This window comes from Chinchilla lanigera, unplaced genomic scaffold, assembly GCF_000276665.1.
Source record: "Chinchilla lanigera isolate Chin_1 unplaced genomic scaffold, ChiLan1.0 scaffold00042, whole genome shotgun sequence".
Lineage (NCBI taxonomy): Eukaryota > Metazoa > Chordata > Mammalia > Rodentia > Chinchillidae > Chinchilla > Chinchilla lanigera.
In genome coordinates, this window is record NW_004955443.1 from 3,336,566 (window position 1) to 3,362,354 (window position 25,789).

General features: G+C 34.7%; 2 protein-coding genes across 3 annotated transcripts; one reads left to right on the forward strand and one right to left on the reverse strand.

The window, feature by feature from the left end:
• Positions 1-1,661: 1,661 nt before the first annotated feature.
• Positions 1,662-4,549, reverse strand: LOC106149328 (SRC kinase signaling inhibitor 1-like). The gene is made up of 2 exons (XM_013518030.1): positions 2,515-4,549; positions 1,662-2,399 (listed from the first exon to the last, which is right to left on the reverse strand). Exon 2 carries the CDS (start codon positions 2,397-2,399, stop codon positions 1,662-1,664), a length of 738 nt encoding a protein of 245 aa, XP_013373484.1. The 5' UTR covers positions 2,515-4,549.
• Positions 1,735-23,996, forward strand: Gnpda2 (glucosamine-6-phosphate deaminase 2). Of its 2 annotated transcripts, none has more exons than XM_013518064.1 (7): positions 1,735-1,840; positions 4,570-4,731; positions 8,985-9,086; positions 10,500-10,682; positions 16,127-16,311; positions 20,370-20,544; positions 23,037-23,996. In XM_013518064.1, exons 2-7 carry the CDS (start codon positions 4,608-4,610, stop codon positions 23,096-23,098), a joined length of 831 nt encoding a protein of 276 aa, XP_013373518.1. In that variant the 5' UTR covers positions 1,735-1,840; positions 4,570-4,607; the 3' UTR covers positions 23,099-23,996. The 2 variants fall into 2 exon arrangements, with proteins under 2 accessions (XP_013373518.1, XP_013373519.1); XM_013518065.1 differs by lacking the exon at positions 1,735-1,840 and adding an exon at positions 2,330-2,411.
• Positions 23,997-25,789: the final 1,793 nt, after the last annotated feature.

The window sequence follows — 25,789 nt, forward strand, 5'->3', positions numbered from 1 at the left end:
TTCTCATGTGCCAAAATAGAAATATGTAAAGTGGATAGTCAGAATGCAAATGCAGGGAGTGGTGGCCCAGCAGCTTGAGGTATTCCAAATCCCTTGGCATTTGAGTCTTTTCAAGACACATAAAAGGGGATATTTGGCCCACTGGTGACACTCTGGGAAGAAATCGTGATAAAAAACTTACTCTGACTCAAAACATTTCCCTCATGTGGATTCTTGGCACAGCAAAGAACCCTCTAACAAACTGTGTTCTAAAAGTATTGAGCAAAACTGAATTTAAAATTTGGCAAGGTAAACTGCCCTAAAATTCCTAAAACAGAGCAACTGGTCCATTTTTACATATTTTGAGCTCTTCCTTTTTTTCTTCTGTTTTGGTTCTGTGCACAGGTTTTTAAAATCTGATTTATTTCCCTGCTGTCCGTACTAAAAAACCAGTTCTTCAAGACTGCTCACTGGCTATCCCAACCAGCCCTAATGAAAACACAAGGGTAAAACTAGAGATTAAAAGAAAATGCTAAGAGAGATCTCTTCAAAACTAAACAATTGCCATAAATACCAGTAGACTCAATGAGGTCGCTGACTATAACTGTGTCAGCCAGACATGACATAGTGCAGTCAAGGCAGAATTAACTGCATTCAGTATTTACATAGTCCAAATTTATTTCTCTTGTCTTGGAAACACACAAAGCAAGACATTTATCGAAAAGAGTATATTTCAAAATGTTCTATGCTTGTTGAAAAATTCTTTTTATTACTTGCAGATATTTTTTATCAGAGTAAATGAATATCTGTGAGATGACAAGGGACAGTAGTAGAAAAGTGTCAAAGGTTGCTTTTGTAAAATTAATTCAAAGGTATAATAAGAAACCTTGTCCTCTATCAGTTTATGAGATACTCCGGTCTTTGAGGTCTTACCAGGGAGAATGGAGTATCGCACTCTTGCCTGAAGGACGTAAGGATGGTGAATTTTGACCCCAAGAAGTAGCCTGATTTACAACCAAGGTGCAAAAATTCAGATCAGAACTTTGAGAATACAATATTTTACATTTATCTGAACTATGTACAGCAGTTTCCAGGAAACTAGGATCTTGAGGCTGCCTGTCACTGACGCAGGCAATTAGTGTATTTTTCTGAATAAAATCCCAAAAAGTTTTTAATGGAATATAGTTAGAGCAGAAAGCTTATGTGCTTCTGAGCCATTGCTGCTTACTTAATAGACTTCCTCCTGAACAAAGATCTGTGATACCTGTTAATGATGATTTCTGTTTCCTCTACCCTTTTCTTGAAACCACTCAGTACAAGCCATTTGCTGTTATCATCTCTCCCGCTTGCTCTTTCAGAGATGCTCCTGGATTTCTCACGGTCCGCAGTGTATCTTTCTGCACATTTAATTTTAACAAGCTTTTATAATACAAAGGCTTAGCGGGCTTTGCGCTAGCAAAGTAGACATGCAATCTTGGAGTAAAGAGACAAATTTATATTGCCATTATAAAACCACTAAAGTTATATCTACGTGTGAGCATTACAGTTTTACATACAGAATAAATCTAAAGAATCTACTACTAGTCAACCTCCAAGGGAGCTGGTTGACGGCACAGAGGTAACCCAGGGATTTAACACCCTAGGGAAGAAGGCCAACCAGCCACAGAGATAGCATCTACAGCTCACCAGTCTTCCCAGAGGCGCTGGAGGCAGCGCGCACGCGCAGCGTCTGCGCCGCGGTCCCTTCCTGCGAGTATCTGCATCCGGGTCCTCAGGCTTCGCGCTCCTGTTGGGGTCGCTTGTTTGTTGCAGGTGTCGGTGATCCTCGCTGTTCCCGCTTCCGAGGTCGGTGGGTCCGCTGGTGAGTTTAGGCGACCGGCTGAACATGAGGCCTCTGGCGGACCGCTGCCTAGCGGTTGCCCTTGCCAGGGTTTTGTGCCGACAGCGGAAGGCGGGGTCCGGCCGGTGGTCCCCGAGCTCCGGGCGGCGGCGCTCCCTCCCGGCCGCGTTCGGACCGGGCCGCTGCCCCCCGCCGCCCTCCGGGCCGCTCTGCTGCCCCTCGCTGGCGGTGCGGAGGGCGGCGGAGCCTCTGGGCCGCCTGCCGCCGCCGCGCCCCGGGCACTCCGGTCCGGAGCAGCGTGCCGTAGAGAGAACCTGAGTCTGGGTTCTGCTTTCGGCCTCTGCAGCGCGCGCTGAGTAACTGAAGTGCTGCGGGAGTTCGCGTGCATCTCAGAAGTTCGGAGGTTTGCGTTCAGCTGCCGGTTTCCCCCGCCGGTGCAGGTACTCGGTGAATCAGCACCTGCCGGGAAGACTTGGCGGTGTTGGTCCTCGAGTGCTGTCGGGTCACGATGCCGGAGAATTGCGTTCTGCCCTGGCAGTTTGGATCGCTGAGGATTGGCAGAAAACTGGAAGAGGCACATCTGAAAATGAATGTGAAGATATTTTTTTTCTTCTGGGTGAAAGGATTTAATTGGGATTTTGGGGGAGGAGGGTGCATTCTTTCTCCACTGGAGTTTTTAAAAAAGAAAAAATTACCGGCACTTTGTTGGTCTTAGGAACTTGCTTGAAGTTTTTTGCAACGAAGTGTGTGTAGTTCTTTTCCAAATTTAACCCACTTGTAAGAATCTGAGTTATATACAGACTCCTTCTGCTCCATTCAGCTCTGCTGAAACACTGACCAAGAAGAGGGGCCTGAGAGTGTATTTTCAATAGGCATGCTAAATGATGCTCAATTGATCAGATATTTTATGAACATAGATCGTTAAGTCAGACGCAGTTAAAAAAGTCCCGCTCCTCTAAAACTTAGCAGCCTTTTAACTTGAGTGCATTTCTCAGAGTTGCAATTTACTAAATCTCTGGAGTGAGAATGACAATATCAACCTCAGGAACTATTGATTCCGCACTCTAAAGTCATAGGGTCTTCAATCATGCTTGTGTCTGTAGACTGTAGCATAGTACAGTAGTAGGTCCTCGCGAGTGTGTTTCCCCAGGAAAGATACGCTGGGTCCAGGACACCGAAGACACAGCAAAGATCTGAGGGCTTCTCTCCTTACAGTTTGTTTTTCTCTTCTCATTCACCATCAGTTTGCTGAGCTTTCAGTGTATATCCTTTGATAGTCACAGCAGCAATTGTTTTTGTGTCTTTGATGTAACTGAACTTATTTTTGACATTAGATTATTGATGGATTTAAATGGAGGCTGAGTCCATTTGCCGGGCTGAATTTGACTAATTTTTTCTGTAAATGCTGTTTATCTCTTATTATTATGCCAGAATTCTAGACTATTGTGATCATAATTTTTTATTGTTATGTCAAAATTCTAAAGCATTGTGTTAAGGATATACTTTAGATTCCATGTATTCATCGTTAGATCTTCTAGTTCCATTAATTTAAAATATTTGACTTAATATTCCAAGGAAAGTGTGTGGGTACAGAACTCAGGAATGTTGAAGTCATATCATGAAAGTATTGGAGTTGATGGCTGACTTTAATATATAACTAATAAGTAAAATCAGAATTATGATTATGGAACACACTATATAAATGTTATAAGTCTTGACAATAAACAAATAACATTTGTTATATAAATCAAGTGTGAATTGATATAAGAATACTAAGATCCATATCTTTCATGATAGTAGACCAGTCCACCATATCCCTTAATGTGCATATAATAATTTTCTTTATCTTAATTTTTTAGGAACTGAAAATTGCTTTTTGTGAATATATTTTCCACAGAAATCAGCACTTCTTTTACTTTTTCTGTTGAATTATCTTCTTATTAGAAATAGCATATTTCATCACATTTTTCAAAAGGATGTCTGTGCATACTGTTTGTATGAGTGCATTAGATATCTGGAATGATTATATAACTAGTAATAATGAGAATTATTTCTGAGTGGTGGAATGTAAACATTGTTTAACACAGGGAGATTTGTTGCCAGGGATATAACCCAGCAGCATAGCGCCTGCCTGGATAGCTTGAGGTCGTGAGTTTGATTCCTACCACCCACACATGGGCTTGCGTGCGTGCGCGCAAACACACACACACACACACACACAAAGATGAGTATTCTAACAGGGAGATTTGGTTATTGTTTATAGGGAGAGTTCTGGATTTTAGTGCATAACCAGAAGTTGTCAAGTAATCATTATTTCCATTAACTTTTGAGCAACAAATACTGGTTTGTTTCTTTTCAGAGTTCTTTTATGTTGCTTCAGTAAGAGTATATATTAAACAGTACCTCCACAGGATATAGTGTGGTGTCTTTATACTAAGATTGCCTTAATTTGAATTCTGGTTTAGTTTCTACCTGTGTAACCTGGGTCAAATTATGAGTCTCATCTAAAATTGAGTGTTTATTTACTTCACAAGATTAATGTAAGGATTGATATATGTATGTAAGTGAGCTAGCCCACTGCCTCAAAGTCAAGGTCTGCTCAAAAGAAATTTATTATTACTGTTTCGAAGGTACTGCTTATATTTTTATATGTGCATGTTCTTGTTAAGTTATGCCCCTTTCAATGTTATTACACTTCTGTTTGAGTGTTTGTAAATTCCTTAAAGTGCTGTACGATGGAATTTTCTCAGGTTTGAACGTCTTGTGCGGCAAGCTGTGCATCACCGTCATGAGGCTTGTAATCCTTGATAACTATGACTTGGCTAGTGAATGGGCAGCCAAATACATCTGTAATCGCATCATTCAGTTCAAACCTGGACAGAACAGATACTTTACGCTGGGCTTACCAACAGGTAAGGTACAGCTTTTTCTAGATACTCAGGCTGTAAAATTGTGAGTAACATACTTTTCCTGTCTGTTACTTGACTGTATCACTAATTGAACATGATAGTATATAAAGCTGTATGTGCATATATGTGTGTATGTGTTTAATGTGTGTGTATACATAAGATCTAGTCTCTACATTTTGTTACTATTTCCTGTGTTAAAATTCTGTTTCACTTACTACCCCAAAATGCAGTAGTAAATACTGTCACTTAAATGATTATCCTAGTATTTTTATTTTTTACCTTTTTTTAGTAGTCCTTTACTTTTAGGGGCATTGCATTTCACTATACATGTGCTTTTTCAGTTTCCTTACTAGTTGTCAAAGGTGTTAAAGTATGTGGTATTCTCTCTTAATTTCACTTTACCTGCGTTAGAGTCTCTTCTCTTAGTAGCTTTTTCCTATCTCTTTATTCTCCTTGTTTTATACAAGTATTAGAAATGAAAATTCTTCTTATAGCAAGCAAGATTATATTTTTTTCTTTGATTCACTTCTGTAGTCTGGATTTCTTTTAGGGTATTTATATCTCATTATCACAAAATAAATTTATACATTAATTATATATCATATGATTTCATTTTCTGTTGAGTTGTATTAAAAAATAACCAGCTATGCTCTTGTGGTGCTTACTTTATTTAATTTGTACTTGTTTGTGGTATATAGTGATCACATTCATTATGGAGAGTAAATATGTGCACATAACATATCTTAATTCTTTTTTATACCCCTGTTCTCCCCTTCCTCCATCTCTTAATCCCTTTCCTTTTTGCAAAATTATCTATCTTCCTGTTGCCAATTATCTATCTTATTTTGCTCTTTATTTATACTTTAGGTTTGTCATATAAGAGACAACGTGATATTTAGGCTTTTTTGTCTGATTTATGTCACTTAACATTGTGGTCTCAAGGTGCATCCATTTCCTACAAATGATTCAAATGTATGCTTTTTACAGCAGAGTAGTATTCCATTGTATATAAATACCACATTGTCTGTACCTGTTCAATTGTTGATGAACATGTAGGCTCCTTCCAAGATTTTAGCTATTATGAGATCAATATCAAATAAAGTCCTGACCTTATAGCACTTCGTTAACCTTTGACTTTTCAAATGGTGTTAGATATAAAGTCAGAACTGCTTTTTGATGATGGAAAGGTATGTACTCTACATACCTGAGCTTTGCTTGCCCTACCTGTAAGAAAGATAAGAAGAATAATAGCTAGAATGTTTTCTCTCATTCCTACCCCGTTACTTTTTAACTACAGAAAAGCTATAATCATAATTTTTTCTTCTTGGATAATTTCCCAGAATGATATTCTCCAAGTTGGTTTTGTGTGTTGCTTGCTTGTTCTTGTTTGGTCCGGGACAGTCCATCTCGGTGAGCATGTCAAATGGCAATTTTTGTGAATTAGGCATACCGCTTCTGCACAGCCATGTGGCACACTCAGCTCTGTTATGTGGGCCTGGTGATATTTACTGTAAACCTGGGTTATTTTTAGCTTACCTGTATTAATTATATTGTCTTCATTGTGATGCAGAAATAGTAATTTGAGTGTAGGGACAGAAAGGCCTTACCATCCTAGCTAGCAGTGCTAAACATATTTTCAAATATTTAGATCTAAAACATCAGCTTTATTTCTGGTACTATAACCACCTAGTAAGACATCCATCAAGGGAATACCTCTGAGAAACCTTCGTTGACATATTCTGCTATTTTCTTTCATAGATCATAGGCAAGGTTAATTATGTCCTCTTTCACCTGCCCCACTGCTTTGAAATTTGAACATGCATATTTGTGATTATAGGTAACAGGGTATATCATGGTTATTCTCCCACCAAGCACAATTCAAGGGGAATACCTGTTTAATATATACTGGAGTGATTTTAATGTGCTTCACATTTAAAGGCCTGCTGTGGGCCTGATCTACCTCCCAACCTTATTCCTCCCATTCTTTTTCATTGAATTGGGCTGGAAAAGAATAGGCCTAAACTTGCTCATTGCCTTTCCTTTTTGTTTGTACTCATGTTGCTTAGTGTGTTTATATCGAATCCATATGAATTTTGGAACTAGACAGATCTAGATTTGAATCCCTGCCTTCACAGCCATTTGATATTTGGCAAATTCCTTAATCTTTCAATCCAGGTCTTCTGTCTCAAAATGAGAAAGCCAATTCTAGTTTCCCCAAATTGTGAGTCTTACATCAGGTTAAGCATAAAAACACCAGCACAGCACCTAGCTTCCTGGACAGCATACAGATAATCATCTTTGGATCTCACTACCCTCATCTTTTATATGTTTTCAGTTAGAGCTTGCTTGATCAGAATTTTATCCTCCATCAGGATTTAGTTGAAATGCCATCTTCTTCGAACATGCTTCCAACAAAGTGATCATCTCTTTTCTTGATTCACTGCAGTACTCCAGACTTCTATTTATTTATTTTTTTTCCTGTGTCATGGTTATTTTGTGCTTGCTTGTCCCTGTATTTTTCTCAGACAGAAAAAGTCCTAAATATCTTTGTTGTATCTAAATCATAGTAGGAATTTGTTAAATGCCTCTTGTGTTAGGAAATGACTGCTGCAAAGAAAATATTAAAAATGAAATTTGTTTTACCAGTTTACTCCATACTGTATTTTTCAATTTTTTCTTTCATGCATCAATTAAAAAGTAGAAAATGAATGTTTCTGTCATTGCCATAGTCACTTTTTGTTCATATCTTTAAATTGAGGGACTCAGAAAAGAAACAAGATTCCTTTATGTTGTCCATTTTTTGGACAAGTTACATGTGTGTGATTGTGTTAATCAGTTTTCTGTTACTGTGATAAAATACCTGAGAAAAGCAACTGAAAGGAGCAACTGTTTTATCTGCCTCAGAGTATCAGAGGTTTCTGTCCATGCTCACTTGCTCCCCTTTTTTTCTGGGCCTGTGGTGAGGGTGAACATCATGTCAGGAAGCATGGGTGGAACAAAGCTGATCACCTAGTATGTCCAGGTAAGGGAAAGAGAGAGAGGAGAAAAGGCTAGGGACAAAGTACACCCTTCAAGGGGAAACCTCTAATGACCTGCTTTCTCCAACTAGGTCCCTCTACCTAAAGTTTGTACTACCTCCAAATGAAGCTATGACGGCCATCAGTGGTTTTAATCCATGATGAGGTTAGAGCCATCATGATCCCATCACCTCACAGTAGCCCTGTGTACATTTGAGATGCAGTCTTTTTACTACCCAGGAAATTCCTTTTTTTTTTTTTGGCCAGAGACTGATTCTGTGAACTTGTATATGCTATTTCAGTAGACAGTCTGTGTGAAGGTTTTTCTTTGGTTTTGTGATGATGGTTGAACTAGGAATCAATACTCTAACCAGATTAAGAAGGCCAGGTCACTTGCAAGAGTGCAGTCAATTTAGCCTGTTACTTTGGAAGTATAATACAAAATAGAGTAAACTTAGAAAACAAAGGGGGAGGCCATTCACATTTGGGAAAACGTGTTTAGTATGTAATACCGTGAGGCATTTCCAAACAAATCTCTTTGCAAATATAAAACATGTAAAAAGGCACTTTATAAGAGAATAAAATCAGAATGAAGTGTTCAATGCCAAGATACCATTTTCTAGAAGTTCTCCATATCTTAAACAGTACTTTTTCTAGACTGCATTTTAGCTTATACCTACTGAAGAAAACATGAAATGAAAAATAGAAGCTCCAATTGAAAAGCTGAAACACTAGTTCCTCAGTTAATCTTACTAGTTTTAGAATCGATTTTTAAAGTAGGGGCAGTAATAAAAGTAGCTGTTCTTTCTCTTTAGATTTTGGTAAATGATCAGCATTTAACCTAGTTGTACATTAACTGTGCTAGAACTTAAGATTTTTATGTCTACTTTTTTCAAAAAGAGGGATGCTTATTTTCTTTTAACTCAAATATGGCCTCTAGGTTGTATTCTTAGAAGTTGCAGTAATATTTCCAAGTATGTAATAATTCCAGAATAACTTTTCAAATTCTAATTTTTATTGACATTTTTTAGCCTTAAGAATTCTGGTTTACTAAAATTTTAAAATACCTTGCAAAGAGACTAGTTCAAACTATATTTGTTAATAAATATGCATTTAAATTAATGATTTCTTGCTTAATTCTAAATGAATAAGATTACTAAATGAATAATTGTTTATATAAATGATTTTAAAATAGATTTTTCCAGTAATGTTATAAAATTAAATCTTCATCTGTTTTAGGGAGTACACCTTTAGGATGTTATAGAAAACTAATAGAGTATCACAAGAGTGGAGACCTTTCTTTTAAATATGTGAAAACTTTTAACATGGATGAATATGTAGGTAAGATATTTTTGAGTATGTTGGATATGTTATTTGAATATGTTACATATTATGTTTTGAATAAAATGGGTGTATTTTAGAGCATTACTGTATCACTTGGAATAATGTTTTTCATATCGATATTTTGTACTTAGGATGTACTGTACTTTGTGATGAGATTGCAAATTTATTTCTGATTTTAAATACAGGTTTAAAAATCTGTATTCTTGTGATGACAGTACTATATATCATGGAAAGAATGTAGGACTATAAATCGGAGAATCTGCATTCATCCTTGGCTCTGCCATTTATAAGTCGTACAACGTAGTTAAAAGCAGTGTTGTAAGCCAAGTGTGGTTGTGCATGCCTGTCATGTGCATAAACCAGCACTCTGGGAGGCTGAGGCAGGAGGATAGCAAGTTTGAGTTCAGCCAGACGAATGAAGCAATTTAGCAAGACCTAGTCTTAAAAACATGACCTGGGAGTGTAGGTTTTTTTTTTTAATTTTCCAGTACCGGGAATCAAACTCACGACATTGCGCTTGTCAGGCAGGCACGGTGCCGCCGAGCTAAATCCCCAGCTCCAAGGGAGTGTAGTTTTGAGTGGAGAGCCTGGATTTAGTCCCCATAACCACTAAGTTAAAAAATAAATAAATACATATGTAAAATTAGAAACCAACATGGTAGTGATAAATTAAGTGATGTGTATGTAAAAATAGTAATATAAATATTTTTTTATCCAAAGTAAAGCCTATTTGTATTAGTACCAATGAAGCTTTTGTAACATATTGAGTGTTAACTTCCTTAAGTGGAAATACCTCTGATAATGTAAAAACCCTGTATTAAAATATAAATACAGGAAGACATTTCTAATGGTAGCACAAGAGATAGCCAAAGAATTTTTATGGGTCAGTGTACTTGCATGCATATAGGAAGAATCGAAAGGAACATGGCCAGTGTTTCAGTTGAACAGTTATTTAATACATAAATCACTTTCATTGATTACAATTTTATGTGTTGGAGAAATGTATAGTGGTTACATGAACATGAACTAGATTTCTGATATTTGCAACCCAGTCCTTATATGAGCTGTATCACCTTGGGAAAAATGCTGTGTGTTTCACTTGCTCATCTATAAAATGAGAATGAGGTCTGGGGATTTAGCTCAGTAGCACAGCGCTTGCCTGGCAAGCGTGAGGTTGTGAGTTCAGTTCCTGGTACCAGAAAAAAAAAAATAATAATAATATAAAATGAGAATGATGGTAGGATTTCCATGGATGTTTCACAAAATAATTATATTAACATATAAATTAATACAGCACTGGGTTTATGATAAACATCTATTCTGTGTAAAATATTTTTAAACTGTACATGGTATAAAAAGTTAAAATTTAGTTTTGAAAACAATAAAATTTTTCTTTTTCAACTTATTTAGGACTTCCAAGAAATCATCCTGAAAGCTACCATTCTTACATGTGGAATAACTTTTTTAAGCACATTGACATAGATCCTAATAATGCTCATATCCTTGATGGGAATGCTGCAGATTTACAAGCAGAATGTGATGCATTTGAAAGAAAAATAGAAGAAGCTGGAGGGATAGATCTTTTTGTTGGAGGTATGTAAGAAGATTTTTGTCATTAATTGTTTGCTGATATTTAAATTGAGTGCTTTAAAAATTTTTTAAAAATCTTACCATTGCACTATCCAAAGAACGCCCATGATTGTAATACCATCCATTAAAGCCGAAATAGACGGATTTCTATTATACTTTTCATCAAAATAATTACTTTAAAATTCTAACAGTTAACAGAATTGTTTAAATTATGTCTTAAGAGGTAGGTCTAAATTCCTTTTAAACTTCTGATTACCTCTTTAAGGCTGACAATTCATCACATCTGTAAAAATAAGTGACCTGTTTATCTTGACCTTCCTAAATTATAGTTTTATCTTTCTCATGATTTTTAACCTACCATCAGAGTCTACTTGTGAAATGAGAAGTGAATCTAAATATTTACATGAGACATGGGTGGATTTTAGCACATCATTTAAATTATTTCATCTCACTGAGAAAAATCAGTTAAAAATAATGTAACTTATTTTACCTTCATCCTTTAGATAATATGAATTAAACTATAAATTTCTAAATAAATTCCAAAATTAATGTTTGTGTAAATTTCACCTGTATTTATATATTTTATGTGTGTGTGTGTGTGTGTGTGTGTGTGCATAATATACTGAAAACTGTAGGAGTTTCTTCCTTTCTAATAACATCATTTTCTGTTAGTATGAAAAATCTGAGACAGCTAGCTGATTGCTGTAAGAATAGTATATTAATTAAACTAATCCCAAAATTGTTTTTTGCTAGATTCTATAGTATTCAACTGAAAGTACTAACTCTATTCTAAATTAACATGAAGTTACCACTGTGTATCCTGTAGTTAGAGAAATGCAACATTACATAATTAGAGCTATATTGAGATTAATTTATGGTTGAAGTAGTAGCCAAGTATAATTGAGAGAGTTGGTTGCTCTTGGACAGAATTGGGTTTTATAGTCAGACATAAATTTGGTTTCATTATCTTTGGTAAGTTTACTGACAATTTTAATTAAATTATTTGCAAAACAGTTAATATTAGCCATTTCAAAATTTGTGAGAATTAAGCACAACGACATGTCTTAAATGTCTAAAACCAGTTCATGGTATATAGTTTATAATTCTAGCTCATCATTACTAAACTATAGAGACTAACATAGTTGCCCCTTAGTTTATTGAATTCCCCGAGGTTTTTACTAAAATACTTCTAAGGATACCTAGGGAGACTGAAATTTCTTTTCACATAAATTTTTATTCCTGCTTAAGAGAGCCAATACCACTTACTTTCTTAAATGGGTAAAAAGGGGTTTTGTTTTGTTTTTGATCTAAGCAAGAATGTAAGTTAATCTATTTTTTTTTTCAAGATAGTTATCTGTATTTTAAATAAAACTTGCTGATATTATTTTTGTAATCTGAGAAAACATTTGCACATTCCAGTTTGGGACATATGGCTTAATTTTGAGATAGTTATCATTTCTGTCGTATTTGAAGGCTGAGACATCAGTGTTTGATTGTTTTGTTTTCTTTTGATTTTGCTTGCTACTAGAGATTGAACGTAAGGGTACTCAGTTACTTTGCTATAGCCCCAACCCTTTTTAAGAATTTTACTTTATTTATATTTGAGTTAGGATCTCATTAATTTGCCCAGGCTGGATGCAAACTTGTGATCTTTCTGCTTTAGCCTCCCCGAGTAGTGGAAGTGTAAGTGTATACCACCACCCCTGTATTTTAGTAGTATGCTCACAACCTACTCTTTAGATTTTCTAAACTCCATTCAAAATCAAGTAGAATTGCTGGAGTATAATATATCTACACTGAGTCTTATCAGAAAATGTTGTCACTGATTTATTGTTGTACCAAAAACTATTAGTTAATAGAGGTTATTTTAAATGAGTGTTTGAAAAATGTCTCCATCTTCATCTGTGGACTTTGTCTTCCCTGTTAGTTTATTAACCTTACTTATGGATCTGTGTAGCAAATCCCTAGCAGAGTCGTTGCCCAGAAATAGAAATTACTTGAAGAAAATACCTGATAAGGACTGTCTAACTGTATTTTGTTCTTTTGCCTGCTTTCCAGAAAGTATTGATAATTAAGGGTAATTTTTAGGCTGCCATTCTGTAAACTTGATTTCTAGTAGAACACTCATCTTTCCCGTAGCTGTAAGTCATTTCTCATTTCTTTGTAGGTAACTGGAGTTTTCTGTTTGTTTCCTTACTGTAAACTACCTCAATTCTCCCCTCAAAGTAGATGGAACATAAATTGTAACTGTTTATGTTTATCACTGATTTTACTACTAAAAAATGTTTTTATTTTTTAACCAGTTTGTCTTAAGCGTCCTCTAGTTGTCTCTTTCCTCCCCAACAAAGAAAAAAATCCATTCGTAAGACTTTCCTTGTCTCCTCCATTAACTTCATTGCAGTCTGATGATCCAGGGTTTGACATTTTATATGTTCCGTCTAAAGGACTGGCTTACTCTGTGCATGAAAAGGAAATAGTTCACTTATGTTTTCTTTTCCTGTTTGCCGTAACCTGTTTATTGGAGATATATATGTGTATGAAAGAATCTGGTCTGATTCTTTGTTGATTTAGGTTTGTTATCGTTGGATTTTTCAAGACAAGGCTTGGTATCTGGGTCTTACCACTTGCCCTTCTTTTGTTCCAGGGTTTGGTTAATAAAAACACTAAGAACTGCCAAATGGGATCAAAATATCAGCTTTATTGAAGGTAAAGTTGGAATAGAGATTGTAGGTTGGTCTTGAAGTCAGAATGAGCTCAAGAATGTTAATCTGCTCACCCCAGGGAATTAGAGCAGGCAGTCCCTTTCCCTTGATGGAAAAGAAAAGGAAGTATATATTCTCAAAAGCTCTCATTTTTCCTCTAATGACAAAAGTGTTAGGAGAAAGAATAAAGCATATCAGGAATTTCTAACCTAGCCCCAGCAAAGAGATGCACAAACAAATCTTGTATCTTTTTTTTTTTTTTTTTTCCTAAGACAGTAGGGACAATTTTGACTTGTTTTTTGTTTTGGTTTGGTTTGCTTTGGTTTGGTTTGCTACATGATTGAATTTTTTAGTTTGCTGATAATGGGAAGTGACTAATGGGACCAGAAGCAAATTAGTTGGAATGATGTGGGTAACTCACAAAACTGAAGGAAGATTTGAAATAGCTGTCTTTCGAAAAACAAGAATGAGAGAACCTTAGCTCTCAGAAGTAGGTATTTCTCATCCTTCTCCCAGCAGTGCTGCCATCTAGTGTCTCATTTCTAGAAGTCTTCTGTTTTTTCTGTATCCCATGTCAATACTCAGCCCTGGACAGTGGTTCTGTTTGGTTCATTTGAGACAAATGTTCATTTCTAGACCACAGTCACTCTGCCTGACAGGGACATAACAAATTATGGTCATCTGAGCCCTTGTGGTGAGGAATAGAAGAAATTACTGAGTTAGCCAAAGAAGAGCAATCATCCCATTCATTTATTCAACCATTATTTCAGTTCCTCCTATGTGTCATTTGTTGTTTTAAATGGTAAAGATACATAAAACCCTTATTCATGAAGTTTTATATTCTACCCACAGAACTAAAAGAACACGAAGACATATCAGTCAATGAGTTTTTTCAGATATTTCATAGATACTGATATCTTAAACTTAGTCTGAATAAGAATTAGCTGATTAAAAACTTGTATCAGCAATTTCACTTTTTGAGTTACTCATGGACAGTCATGTGTTGATATGTCTCTGTTAGTAACCTTTGTTCATAATTTCTTCCATGTGGCTAAGTCACCAGTAAAAACACGAGTGTTGATCTTAGCAGACTGTAGTTTTTCTGCAGATCTTATTTTCCTGGTTCCATCCTTTGTACTTTACATGTAATGACAAATACGTTTAGCTAAGAGGAGAAACAGTACTTTTGCAAGTCTAGATGGAAAGATATAGGTAATTAAAACTTAAATTTATGGGGCTGGGGATTTAGCCCAGCGGTACAGCCCCTGCCTGGCAAGCGCAAGGTCATGAGTTCAATTCCCAGTACTGGAAAAAAAACAAAACAAAAAAACCAAAAAAATTTTAATTTACAAGTAGACCTGTACTTCACAGTGGAAATTATCCTTGGATATTAAGCCCCCACATTAAAAAGTTATGACACTACATTAAACGTTCTTAGATTGTTGTGCTTTACTAGTTTATATTTGCTTCATACTTTTTTTCCCCTGACCCTTCAGAACTAGGTAGCTGTCAAATTTTATGCTGTTGTGGTCTGCAGTCAAATGCTGTACCACTGAGCTATACCCCCGATGCTGTTGTGGTCTGTGAAATTTTTATATTAGAGTTGTATGCTAAATGTCAGTAAAATATGCCTAATACATTATTATAAGTGTAAAATATATTTTCATGACTTAGAGAACTTTTAGTTTTTAATTGAAGTTGCTAATTTAACTACTAGGATAAGAGTATATAAAAGTTCACTTATTTATTTTATAGATTATTTTGTAAAAATTTTTTTTACCATTTTCTTGAAATAAGAAATGGCATTTATGTTCTTACCTGTATTTTAGAGGCAATCCTAGAATATGAGAATTATCTGTAATTCTGCCTAAAGCAGTATTTTTCAAACTGGTTGCCCTTCATTATGTGGTTGCAGAATCAAAGTAGCAGTCACAAATAGCATTTCCTTTTTGTTTATTTTATTAATAAAATGGAATAAAATAGAAAATAGCTTGTGTGGTTCCTAGTAAAGCTATATATGGTTTTATATGATTTTTAATTATATTTTAGATGTTTGTGTGAGATGTGTATGTATACAAGACTGTAGTGTCAAATGTTATTTCTTACAATAGGTTACAGTCAAAAATGTTTGACAAATTGTCCAATCTATATTTTTATGAGTGAGGAAACTGTACTGCAGTAAGGTCCACTAGTTAATTGCCCCATTCTGGACTAGAACCAAGCAAGTTAAAGCATGAGTACAAAAAGCACTATGTTAGGAATCAGAATGTTTAGATTTGAGTCTGCTTTGGTATTTACTAAATTGTAAGTGACCTTGCCAGAGTCAGTTATTTTCTTCGAGCATCAGAGTTTCCTTTTGAAAGGTGGAGGAGAGGACAAAAATAGATTTGCCTCATCTTACCATCTAACAAGGTTTTTAAATATATCTACTGTAATAATCTATGTGAAATTGATTTATAAATTGTAAAGTGTTCATTTTACTTAATTTTAAACTTAATTTACTGCTATTAATAGAATCTTGCAAACTCTATGCTGTGCATGTAGAACACATGGAAATAGTTTGTTGAGTAAAACACACAAATATTTTAAGTGTTAGGAATTCAGCTATAAAATAAGACCAGGTAAGTGTCTTTGTGATTATTTTCTTGCTCTTAAAACTATGTAGATCTTTGAGAAAACATATTTACAATATGTGAGAAACCTACTTTACTTTATGCTTATGTGTGTGTATGTTTCTTTTGAAAGGAATAGGTCCAGATGGTCACATTGCTTTTAATGAACCAGGATCCAGTTTAGTATCAAGGACAAGATTAAAGACTCTAGCAATGGACACCATTTTGGCAAATGCGAAATACTTTGATGGAGATTTATCAAAAGTGCCAACTATGGCTCTCACTGTTGGTGTGGGGACAGTGATGGATGCTAGAGAAGTAAGAATTAAATGTTCTTATTTTTTCTATGATACTTAAATATTTTGAAGTGGTTATAATACATAATAAGTGATATATTATATCCTACTTGCAATAAAAATTGTGGCTAAGTTTTCAGTCACAGAATTTTGTATCATTGAATCAACTAAATCATTGAATCAACTAACGTTCAGGAATCAACTAAGTTGTAATTATCTGAAGCTATAAAGAATTCAGCACACACCACCTCTTTTGTTGGACCAGTGTACTTGTGTACCCAAACCACCAGAATGGATTTTTAATGACTTTTGACTGTTTTTCCAGAAACCACTTTACCTTGAAAAGGTAAAATTTGTTCTTATTGTTATAGCTTAAGATAATGTCATATATTTTGAAAGTGATTTTCAAAGACACAAACTTTTTTTAGCTATTGCATCACCTTTAGAATATCATTTTAATTATTTGGCTATTCTTATGACAGCATACAGGAACACCAGTAATTCTTACAGTATACTTTCTTTTACTCCCTTAGAGTCACAGAGGTGACCAGTGACTTCTCTCCAAGTGTTACCTACAGGACCTCTTATCACTGTCGACTATTCTGTCATTATAAAACTCTGCATCATCTCTCCTTTCTGACCATTTCTTCTTTGCCAGCTTTCCCAGCTCTTCTTCCTGCATCTGCCTTCTTCATCTGTTTTATGAATGTTTTGGTTGGTTTTTTTTCCCTGCAATTTCACTGTAGCACTGTATGCTCATTCTACATACTCTGCCTGGGCAATCTTCTCCCCATGATTTAGTACTTCTGATGCAGTACTTTAAATGATCACTTTAAAAAGTACTGCATCAGTCCATAATAGTCACAGCACTCAATATTCTTGCCAGTAGTTTCATCCCTGTTCTAAAATAGATTACTGTCAATAAAGAGAACCTGCTAATGCATATCGTTAGCCAGTCTTGTTTCTGAAGCTGCACAGAGAGGATTTTTGCTATTTGCTCACATATAGATGTAAAGACTCCTTAGTTTATACTATTTAAAATTTAAATGTCTTTCTACCCAAATTACTTTGCTTCAGAATATTTCTTCCTGGGGAAAAGCAGCATTTGTCACAAAAACTTTGCTGTGCTTCACACATTTATGTTACGTTCACCTTTTGCCTTTCCACATTTAATGCTTCCCAGTCAGTCCCATTTACAGATAACTTGTGCAAATAAGTGTCCAGCCCCCTTTGCAACCACAATTCAGTCTCATAAATTTTTTGAGGTAGAAACCCATTCTAACTCATGGCTATTTCTGGTCTTTACCTGTGCCGGTCACTATAGTACTGCCTGGATAATTTTTTCAAAAAGGTTTTTCAGTTTATTATCTCTGTAAGTGTGTATGTGTAATTTTCTATTACTCCTTTACAAAATCAAGTCTCATCACTTCGGCAAAAATGTCTCTGACTTCAGTTTGCAGCCATTTTCTTTTGGGTCTATATGCTCCACCTTTATCAAACTTCTAGCGCACCCCCTGCCTCATAGTGGGAATTGAACCTAGGGCCTTTTCACTGAGCTACATCCCCAGCTTTTACTTACTTTCTGGTTTTTTGGAAATGGTCTCACTTTGTAGCCCAGGCTGGCCTGGAAATCACAGCAGTCCTCCTACCTCAGCCTCCCAAGTGCTAGGATTACAGGTGTGTGCATTGGCACCTGGCTCTAGCTTTTCATTGACTACCTTATAACTCTGAAATACCCCATTACCTGGAGATTTTCTGTTTGTCCATAGGACTTGGTTTTCTAGAGGAGCTACGCTACAGCTTTTCTGAGTTTTCCTATCATATTATTATTGTGCTTTATTTTATATATAATAGATTTTATACATTGAGTACAATAATTTATGTATCTGTTCTTCAGGTATCCTTGCCATCTTAAGGCTATATAGTGCGCTGGTTCTCTCAGTGCCAGTATAATCACTGCTGTCCACATCAAAAATTGATTCTTCAGCCGGGTGTGGTGGTGCACACTGTAATCCCAGCACTTGGGAGGCTAAGGCAGGAGGATCGTTGCGAGTTTGAGGCCAGCCTGAACTGCATAGTGAGACTCTGTCTCAAAAAAGACAAAAAAAAGAAAAAAAATTCTTCAGATTTGAAGATTCTGTCATTTGAGAAAGCATCTCAAATTATTCTGATACCGGTTGTCTTTTTTCATAATATGAGGACTCTGTCACTGAAAACAGTGGAGCAGTTAGAATAGATTACAAATCAGTATCAAAGTTATACTTAGAGAGCTATTTTTTAATCTCTGCTTTTTCAGATATTTCTTATATTTACAACGTAGCCACAAATACCAAATTATTATTTTTCATTTGACTCTTAACTCTGACTGTACTAGTTAGTACTAGTACAATATTAGTATTTACGGTCCTTACCAATAAAATCTTCAGATTTTACCCAGTGTACAGTTGATGCTGAGATTTGTTGCTACCTACGCCATTACCTTTCTACAGTATATGCTTTAATGAGTAAAGACTCCTTACTCATATTTTCTAATTATTAGACCTGTAATAATTTTTTTATGTCTTTGAAGAGATAGAATAATGTAATTGTTAATTATTAAGGATATGGACCCCACAATCAAAGCACTTGTTTGTATCTTGGCCTTACCAAAACTTTTTGCAATGTACAGAGCATCTATGCTTTCTTATCTGTAAAATAGCAATAATTTTTATCTCATAATACTGTTCTGAGGAGTTACGTGGCATAATTCAAGTAAAGTTTTGAGTTCTATACTTATCTTTGAATCTTACCATATTTGAAAATTCTGTGAAATAAACATTGGAAAATATCTTTATGCAGCAATCAGTTAACATTTTCATGTACTGAAAACTGTTGAGTTAACTTTATAGAGATTCTTCAAGTGCTGGTCAAAGGACTTCTGCCACACTGTATGCATAATCGTCACTTTAGAGGCTCTGATCCCTGGGTCACAAATATTGTGAATTATACGGCATTAGAATGGAGACAAAAACCTGTAGTTCTTTTGGTTTTTAGTTCCTTCTGTAACACATACTTGCATTTTAAGATAAAAAACATTGGCTGATAATATTCAGCAAGGAAAACTGTTTTACAAATTTATTTATACGTTGTTATCCTATCAAACATAATTTTTGTTTCAAAGGGTGAATATAATTTATAATTATAGGCAACAGCATGTTAAATTCTTTGTTGAGCTTGGTTTCTTACACTTAACAAAGTGTATCAATAAAAATATTAGTGGAAATTGAGACATATCTTAGTAGGACTTCACAATGAAAACCAAGTACTGAATTATGATAAAAATTAATAATGGCTTAATCTATTAATCATTCCTTGTTTCCTGTTTAGGAAAATCTATTTGTACAGTACACATACATATGTACACATACAAAATTTCTATGTTGTCACAAATACGTCTGGCCTACCGAACATTTATTAACAACTATAATAAGAAATATCTCTAAAGATTTAAAACATTACATTAACCTATGTGCGTAGTCCGAGTTGCAAACCGTGATAGATTTACTGCTAAAACCAAAAGATTCATTCTGAAACACACTTCACGTTTGTATATGTTCTTTGAATTATTTCATAGGCAGTTAGAGATTTAGGACCAAGATCATGGGTTTTCTGTAGTTTGTTAAGAGTATAATCAGTCATGTTTGCTTGAAAGATAGATCTTGTGTTTGTCATTCCTCAATTTTACTTTCGTTTGAAAACCTAGGTAACTACACATATTCAGTGAAGCGATAGTCTGACTTCTCTAGACAACACTTTGAATATCTGTTGTTTAAGTCTTTCGCTTTCTTAAAATAGCATTGCTTATCTGCACTACAGTGATCTGCTGTATTATTGAGGTGATATAAATCCTTTCAAGGCTGGTAATTCTGCTTTTGCAAGACAGCCCTTTTGGTTCTTTTTATTCTTTTGGGTCTCTTTTATACATCAGCATTTACTGTGGTAATCATAGTTTGTAGTATACTTATACCTCATAATTCAGTACCTACTCATTTGAAACATGCTTTATCTATTAATTACCAATGAATGTGCATGATTTTTCAGGTGATGATCCTCATAACGGGTGCACACAAGGCATTCGCCTTGTACAAAGCAATAGAAGAAGGAGTCAATCATATGTGGACTGTGTCAGCTTTCCAGCAGCATCCCAGAACTATTTTTGTATGCGATGAAGATGCTACTTTAGAATTAAGAGTTAAAACTGTGAAATACTTTAAAGGTGAGCACTGAATTTCAAAAGCAAAGTGTGAGATATTTTGTTATACATGACAAAACGTATTACTGTGGGTAGTAAACCCCACACTGAGGCCTGTTGAAAACTAGCATTGTGCTGATACAACAGCAAATTTTTCAAGGACTAAGACTTTTCATTTGGGGTAAGAGTAGCTTTCAGAGAGGTACCCTATTTTATTTTCCTTCATGAAGAAAATCTCATATATCTAGATTTTCCATACTTTTTTTTCTTGAAATCTAAAATTTAATAAAGTATTTTACTTTGATAGTGAGTATACTGCATTAAATAACCAAACAGAATGTGCATCTATGTGTTTTCTGAGTTTCTTTTCATGTTTACCAGTCCCACCTCCAGTTTCTACTTAAAACCTAATCCATGATTGATGCATCCCCCACTGTCTCATTTAATCATCATGGGTTCAGTTTCCCCTATAATATCTACATTTCAAAACTCCAGAGGATAAACACTGTAAATTCACTTGAGCTTCACTGCCTACTTCTGCATGATTTTCTGTTTTATTTATTTATTTATTTATTTATTCACTCATTCTATTTTAGTAATTCTCCATCTTTATTGAACCTGGTTATATATTAAAAAAAATTACAGATGTTGGCATATTGGGTTGTTTAGATTTTAAAGGATGTTTTTACTACATTAAATTTAGAACCGATTACTTGATTAAAAGTTATGTAAACCCAAACACATAAGCAGGCTATGAAAATTATTTCTTTATAAATCACCTGTACTTATATGGCTGATATTTAGTACATGTGCTACTTCTATTATATGTGAATATACATTTTAATCTTAGTCTCCTGATTAAGAGAAAAGGTACTGAATAAGTCAAATCTCTCTTTCATTAATATCATTGCTTAGGACAAGATTAAGAAACCATATTTTACTCTCAGACATACTGATCTTTAATTGGGATGTCTTAAAATTGGTGTCATGTCATACCTTATCTGATAAGTTATTTGTGAACAGTACATCAAATGATGGTGTCTTAAACAGCATTTAATATTTAGAAATACAGTATGTATAATTCAGTTAAAGGAAATCATTAACTTACAGTTAATGTAAATGTTAGAATATAGCATATTGAAAGTGTATGTAAGTCACTGTAGTTTGGCAAGTACTGAAAATCTCACTACTCATTTGAAGAAAAATTTTGATCATGCTGTAGTTTTGTGTTATATTTGCATTTAATGTTTGTACGCATTTTCCTTCCTAAATATTCTTCAAAAGCATTTTAATGGGTAATCAAGTAGATGTAGCAAAATTTAAACATTTCCTTGTGTAACGCATTATTTTATCTCTTATATTTTCCTCATTTAAATTAAGAATTTTACCAAGCCACAGATATATCAAATTAAGATTAGGAATTGTTGGCCTTTTTGTAATTTGATAGGTAGAAACAGAGAGCACCTCAGTGGTGAGTGGTGCATAACAGGAGTTTGCAGGTGGAATTTTACCTATATATTTCCATGTGGTTCCCCCGATTTCATCACAAGTGTGTTAAGTTCCTTAAAGTTAACACAAGCAATACTCATTATCAGTTTTAAGGCATTTAACATGTCTATTTTCTAGTCCAGTAATCCCAAGAGTAATCATCTGGTACTAGTCCTGGTTTTGACTTAATTTGGTTTTTATCAAGACAAGTTTTACATTTTTTTAAATATTTAACAATAGCCAGTACTTGTATTGAAGGGAAGCTCTAATAGGTGAAACTGTGCACAAACATATATCCTTTATAAAATTAAAATCCACAGAAATTTAAAGTTTCCACTCTTAAGCATGTATACCAATTTTAAAAAGAAATTTAAAACCTACTTATATGTAAAATCTAAATTTCTACTTAAATTATTTAATACAGGCTTGTCTTGTTCTCATAAACCTTACTGTGTTATCAATCTTATAATCAACACTTTCATAAATGTATATTCAAAGGAGTGGAAAATTGCCAATTGAATGTACAGAGTAATATAGTGGAGGACTAAAGCTATTTTAGTGTAATGGCAATTCTAGCCCCCAACTGGAATGTAGTAGTGGGACTGACAGAGGATCAAATCAGTTTTTGTTTTTTGTACCAGAAATCAAACACAGGACCTTGCACATGCCAGGCAGGTGCTGTGCCACTGAGCTATATACAAAAACTTTTAGATGTAATTGAAATACCTTATCCACATTGTATTCAAGTTTGTTATCTTGTCAGACTGTTGCTTCCTGCAGACAAGAACTGCTCCTACTCTGGTTACTTCCAAAGTACATTTTAGACCTGCAGTTTCATAACTCTAAACTGATATTTGCTAGGTAGTTAAAACTAAATATTTTAAAATATTTCTATTTGCATTTTTCACTAAACTTGACTCTTTTGTATCAGACGGGAACAAAATATTGTATCTTCTAAATATCTTGTTTTCTAAAGATAGATCAAAATGAACAAAAACACAACTAGAATTGTGCTTTTTTTCTTTAAGGTTTAATGCATGTGCACAATAAACTTGTGGATCCACTATACAGTATGAAAGAAGGAAATTGAAGGAGATTGAAGCAAAATTCTGCTTGGAAACACCACTTTATTAGTAGATGAATTTTCAGCTATGCAATATGATATAAATAATGGGAAATACTGAAGATTGCCACTTTAAAAATCCATTATCTATGTTTAACATTCCATATTTAGAATGTCTATTTTATACTAGGATTTATGAGAAATATTTGGCTTTCAAAGTTAAATGGCTGTTTATTATCAATTACAGAAAGCTACATACCGATCTATAAAACAGCATACAAATGTCTGCTGGTTTCATTTTAAACTTAAAGATTCTGCACTGTAGGTACCATGTGTGACATGATGCAGGTTTTTATTTTTTAATTAGAGGCAGACACTCCAAGCCTTTCATTTATCATACAACTATCACTGCAAATCTTTACTCTCAGAATGCTATCTTTAGATTTCTGTGTATTACACACATTCTTTTTTCTGCACGGTGTTGCCTTAGTCATCTTTCAGCAGTAGTATTTGGACATCAAAGTCCTGCAACGTATTGTTAGTAAAGGAAATGTTAAGAGATGACAGTGCTAAATGTAGTTTGTATCTTTTTGGAAAATACGTGTAAATGCATGTTTTTTTGCGCATCTTCGTAGCACATTTTTACAAATATGCTCTTATTTTTATTTAATGACCAGGGTTCATGCCCCCCCCCCCGTATACATAACTTGGCAATTATGAGCTTTATATAGACTTAAATTCTTTTGAAGAATATTTTGATTATTGCTAAATTTCATAAATGATCAGCTTTATTCCTTATATATGTCCAAAAGGATACTACGAAATATATGTAAAATTACTGTAAACTATTTCAGATTGTGATAAATTGAATTATAGATCTATATTGTTTTCTATCTTTAACTCAAATAAAGCTTATTAATAATAAGGAAGTTATCTAAATTTTATTTCCAGAAGTGAAACAACATATGTATTTGTGAGATTATAACAGTAGTACTTGTGAGCCTTTTAATTTGTTGCCATTATGCAATCAGGAACTTTAAATTAAAGGCAGTCTCTACCTATAGTTTTAGTTTTGTGTCCCAAGGAAGTAAAAGGACACATCTAATCCTTTGCATGTTCTGCATTTTATAAGCACATTTTGTAGAAGAAACTTTACATATCTCCTTAATAGCCTATGATTAAAATGTAAGTTGTTTAAAAAGTTAAATAGCAAGTAAATTAAAAATGAGATAAGACTCCTGGAGTAAAATAATGCTACTTGACATTAATTCAAAATATGCTTAATAGCCTTACAAAAGGTTTTTAACCGGTGTTATCAGTAGCATCTGGCAGTAATAGTTTTGGTAACAAAAAATGTTTACTGCAGACTGCCTTAACTATCTCTGGTCATATAGGATCAGAGTGAAAAAACCAAAGGTGTCTGTTTTGGTGTGCTATTCACAGCTGTTTTGATGCTTTAATAGGCTAGTGTAGGTCCATGTACTCTAGCTCTTCAGTAAAGTGCTCTCTGGCCTCTGTAACTCCCCAAGTCAGAAGGTAAGATTCTGTTAAAGAATTTGAAAGCTTACTTTCACAAGAAGCAATAAAACACACTGTTTGAATTCCATCTCAGTCAGTAACTGCCCTTGGGTAAAAAAATCTTAGCTTTTCTTCTGTTACATAAATTGAATAAAGGAAGCATATAGAACTCAGCATAGTGGCGACATATCAAACTTAAACTATTTTAACAGTCATATATATCACTGTAGAAATCTTAGTAACATCATGTCGCTGGGGGATTATGTCCTTGTAAGACACACAGCTCCAAATCACTAAAAACATCTAAGAGGCTGAGGTAGGAGGATCTCCAGTTTGAGGCCAGCCTTAGCAATTTAGGGAGACCCTATCTCAAAAAGAAAAAGTGCTGGGTATGCAGCTCTGTACCCGTGGGTTAATCTCAAGTGCCATTAAATAATCAGCCTAAAAAATGCTGTTTTGTACTAGGATTAGTACAAGCAAAACTATTTCCTGAAGAGTCACAGATTAAAGGAGAATAACATGTCACAAATATTACATAACCTACTAACAGTGTATGTTATATGGCAGGTACCAATTTGTGACTTTCTTCTTGACAATGGATGAACACAACATTTCATTTAAAAACTGTTTCCTTAATTTCAAATACACTGCCAGGTTTGAAAATACTATTGTTATGGAGATTCATATTTTATCTGTTCCTTTGGGGCAAGGGAAAAGTAAATGAGCAGATTATATACACAAGACAAACCACAGATTATTAAATCCTACAGTTATTAAATCTATAGTAATTCTACAGTTATTAAATCCTTACTATTTTTTAAATTTTGTCTTTTTGAGACAGTTTCACTATGCAGGTCAGACTGGGCTTGAACTCACTTTGTAGCCCAGACTGGCCTCAAATTTGCAGTGATCCTCCTGCCTCAGTCTGCTGTGTGGTGGGATTACAGGTACATGCCACTACGCCTGGCAAATCCTTACTATCTTAATTTATAATTAAAATTATCCCATAATGTAACACACTGTGTATAAAATTCATCATTGATGGTGTTATCCCTAAAAGGTATTTTTCTCCTTCAAGGTAGACAACAAAAATCAATGGCTAAATTGTCTTGTTTCTATAATATATTCTGCAAGCTTGTTTCTTGATTGAATGAAAATGGCATTAAGTGCTTTGAATTAATATAGCAGCTTACTGGCTGT

Excerpts from the sequence above, each read along its gene's own strand:
- LOC106149328 (XM_013518030.1), bottom strand. The coding sequence starts at position 2,399 with ATGTGCCTCTTCCAGTTTTCTGCCAATCCTCAGCGATCCAAACTGCCA.
- Gnpda2 (XM_013518064.1), top strand. The coding sequence starts at position 4,608 with ATGAGGCTTGTAATCCTTGATAACTATGACTTGGCTAGTGAATGGGCA. Across the intron at positions 4,732-8,984 it reads TACGCTGGGCTTACCAACAG|GGAGTACACCTTTAGGATGT; the intron begins GTAAGGTACAGC and ends CATCTGTTTTAG. Across the intron at positions 9,087-10,499 it reads TAACATGGATGAATATGTAG|GACTTCCAAGAAATCATCCT; the intron begins GTAAGATATTTT and ends CAACTTATTTAG.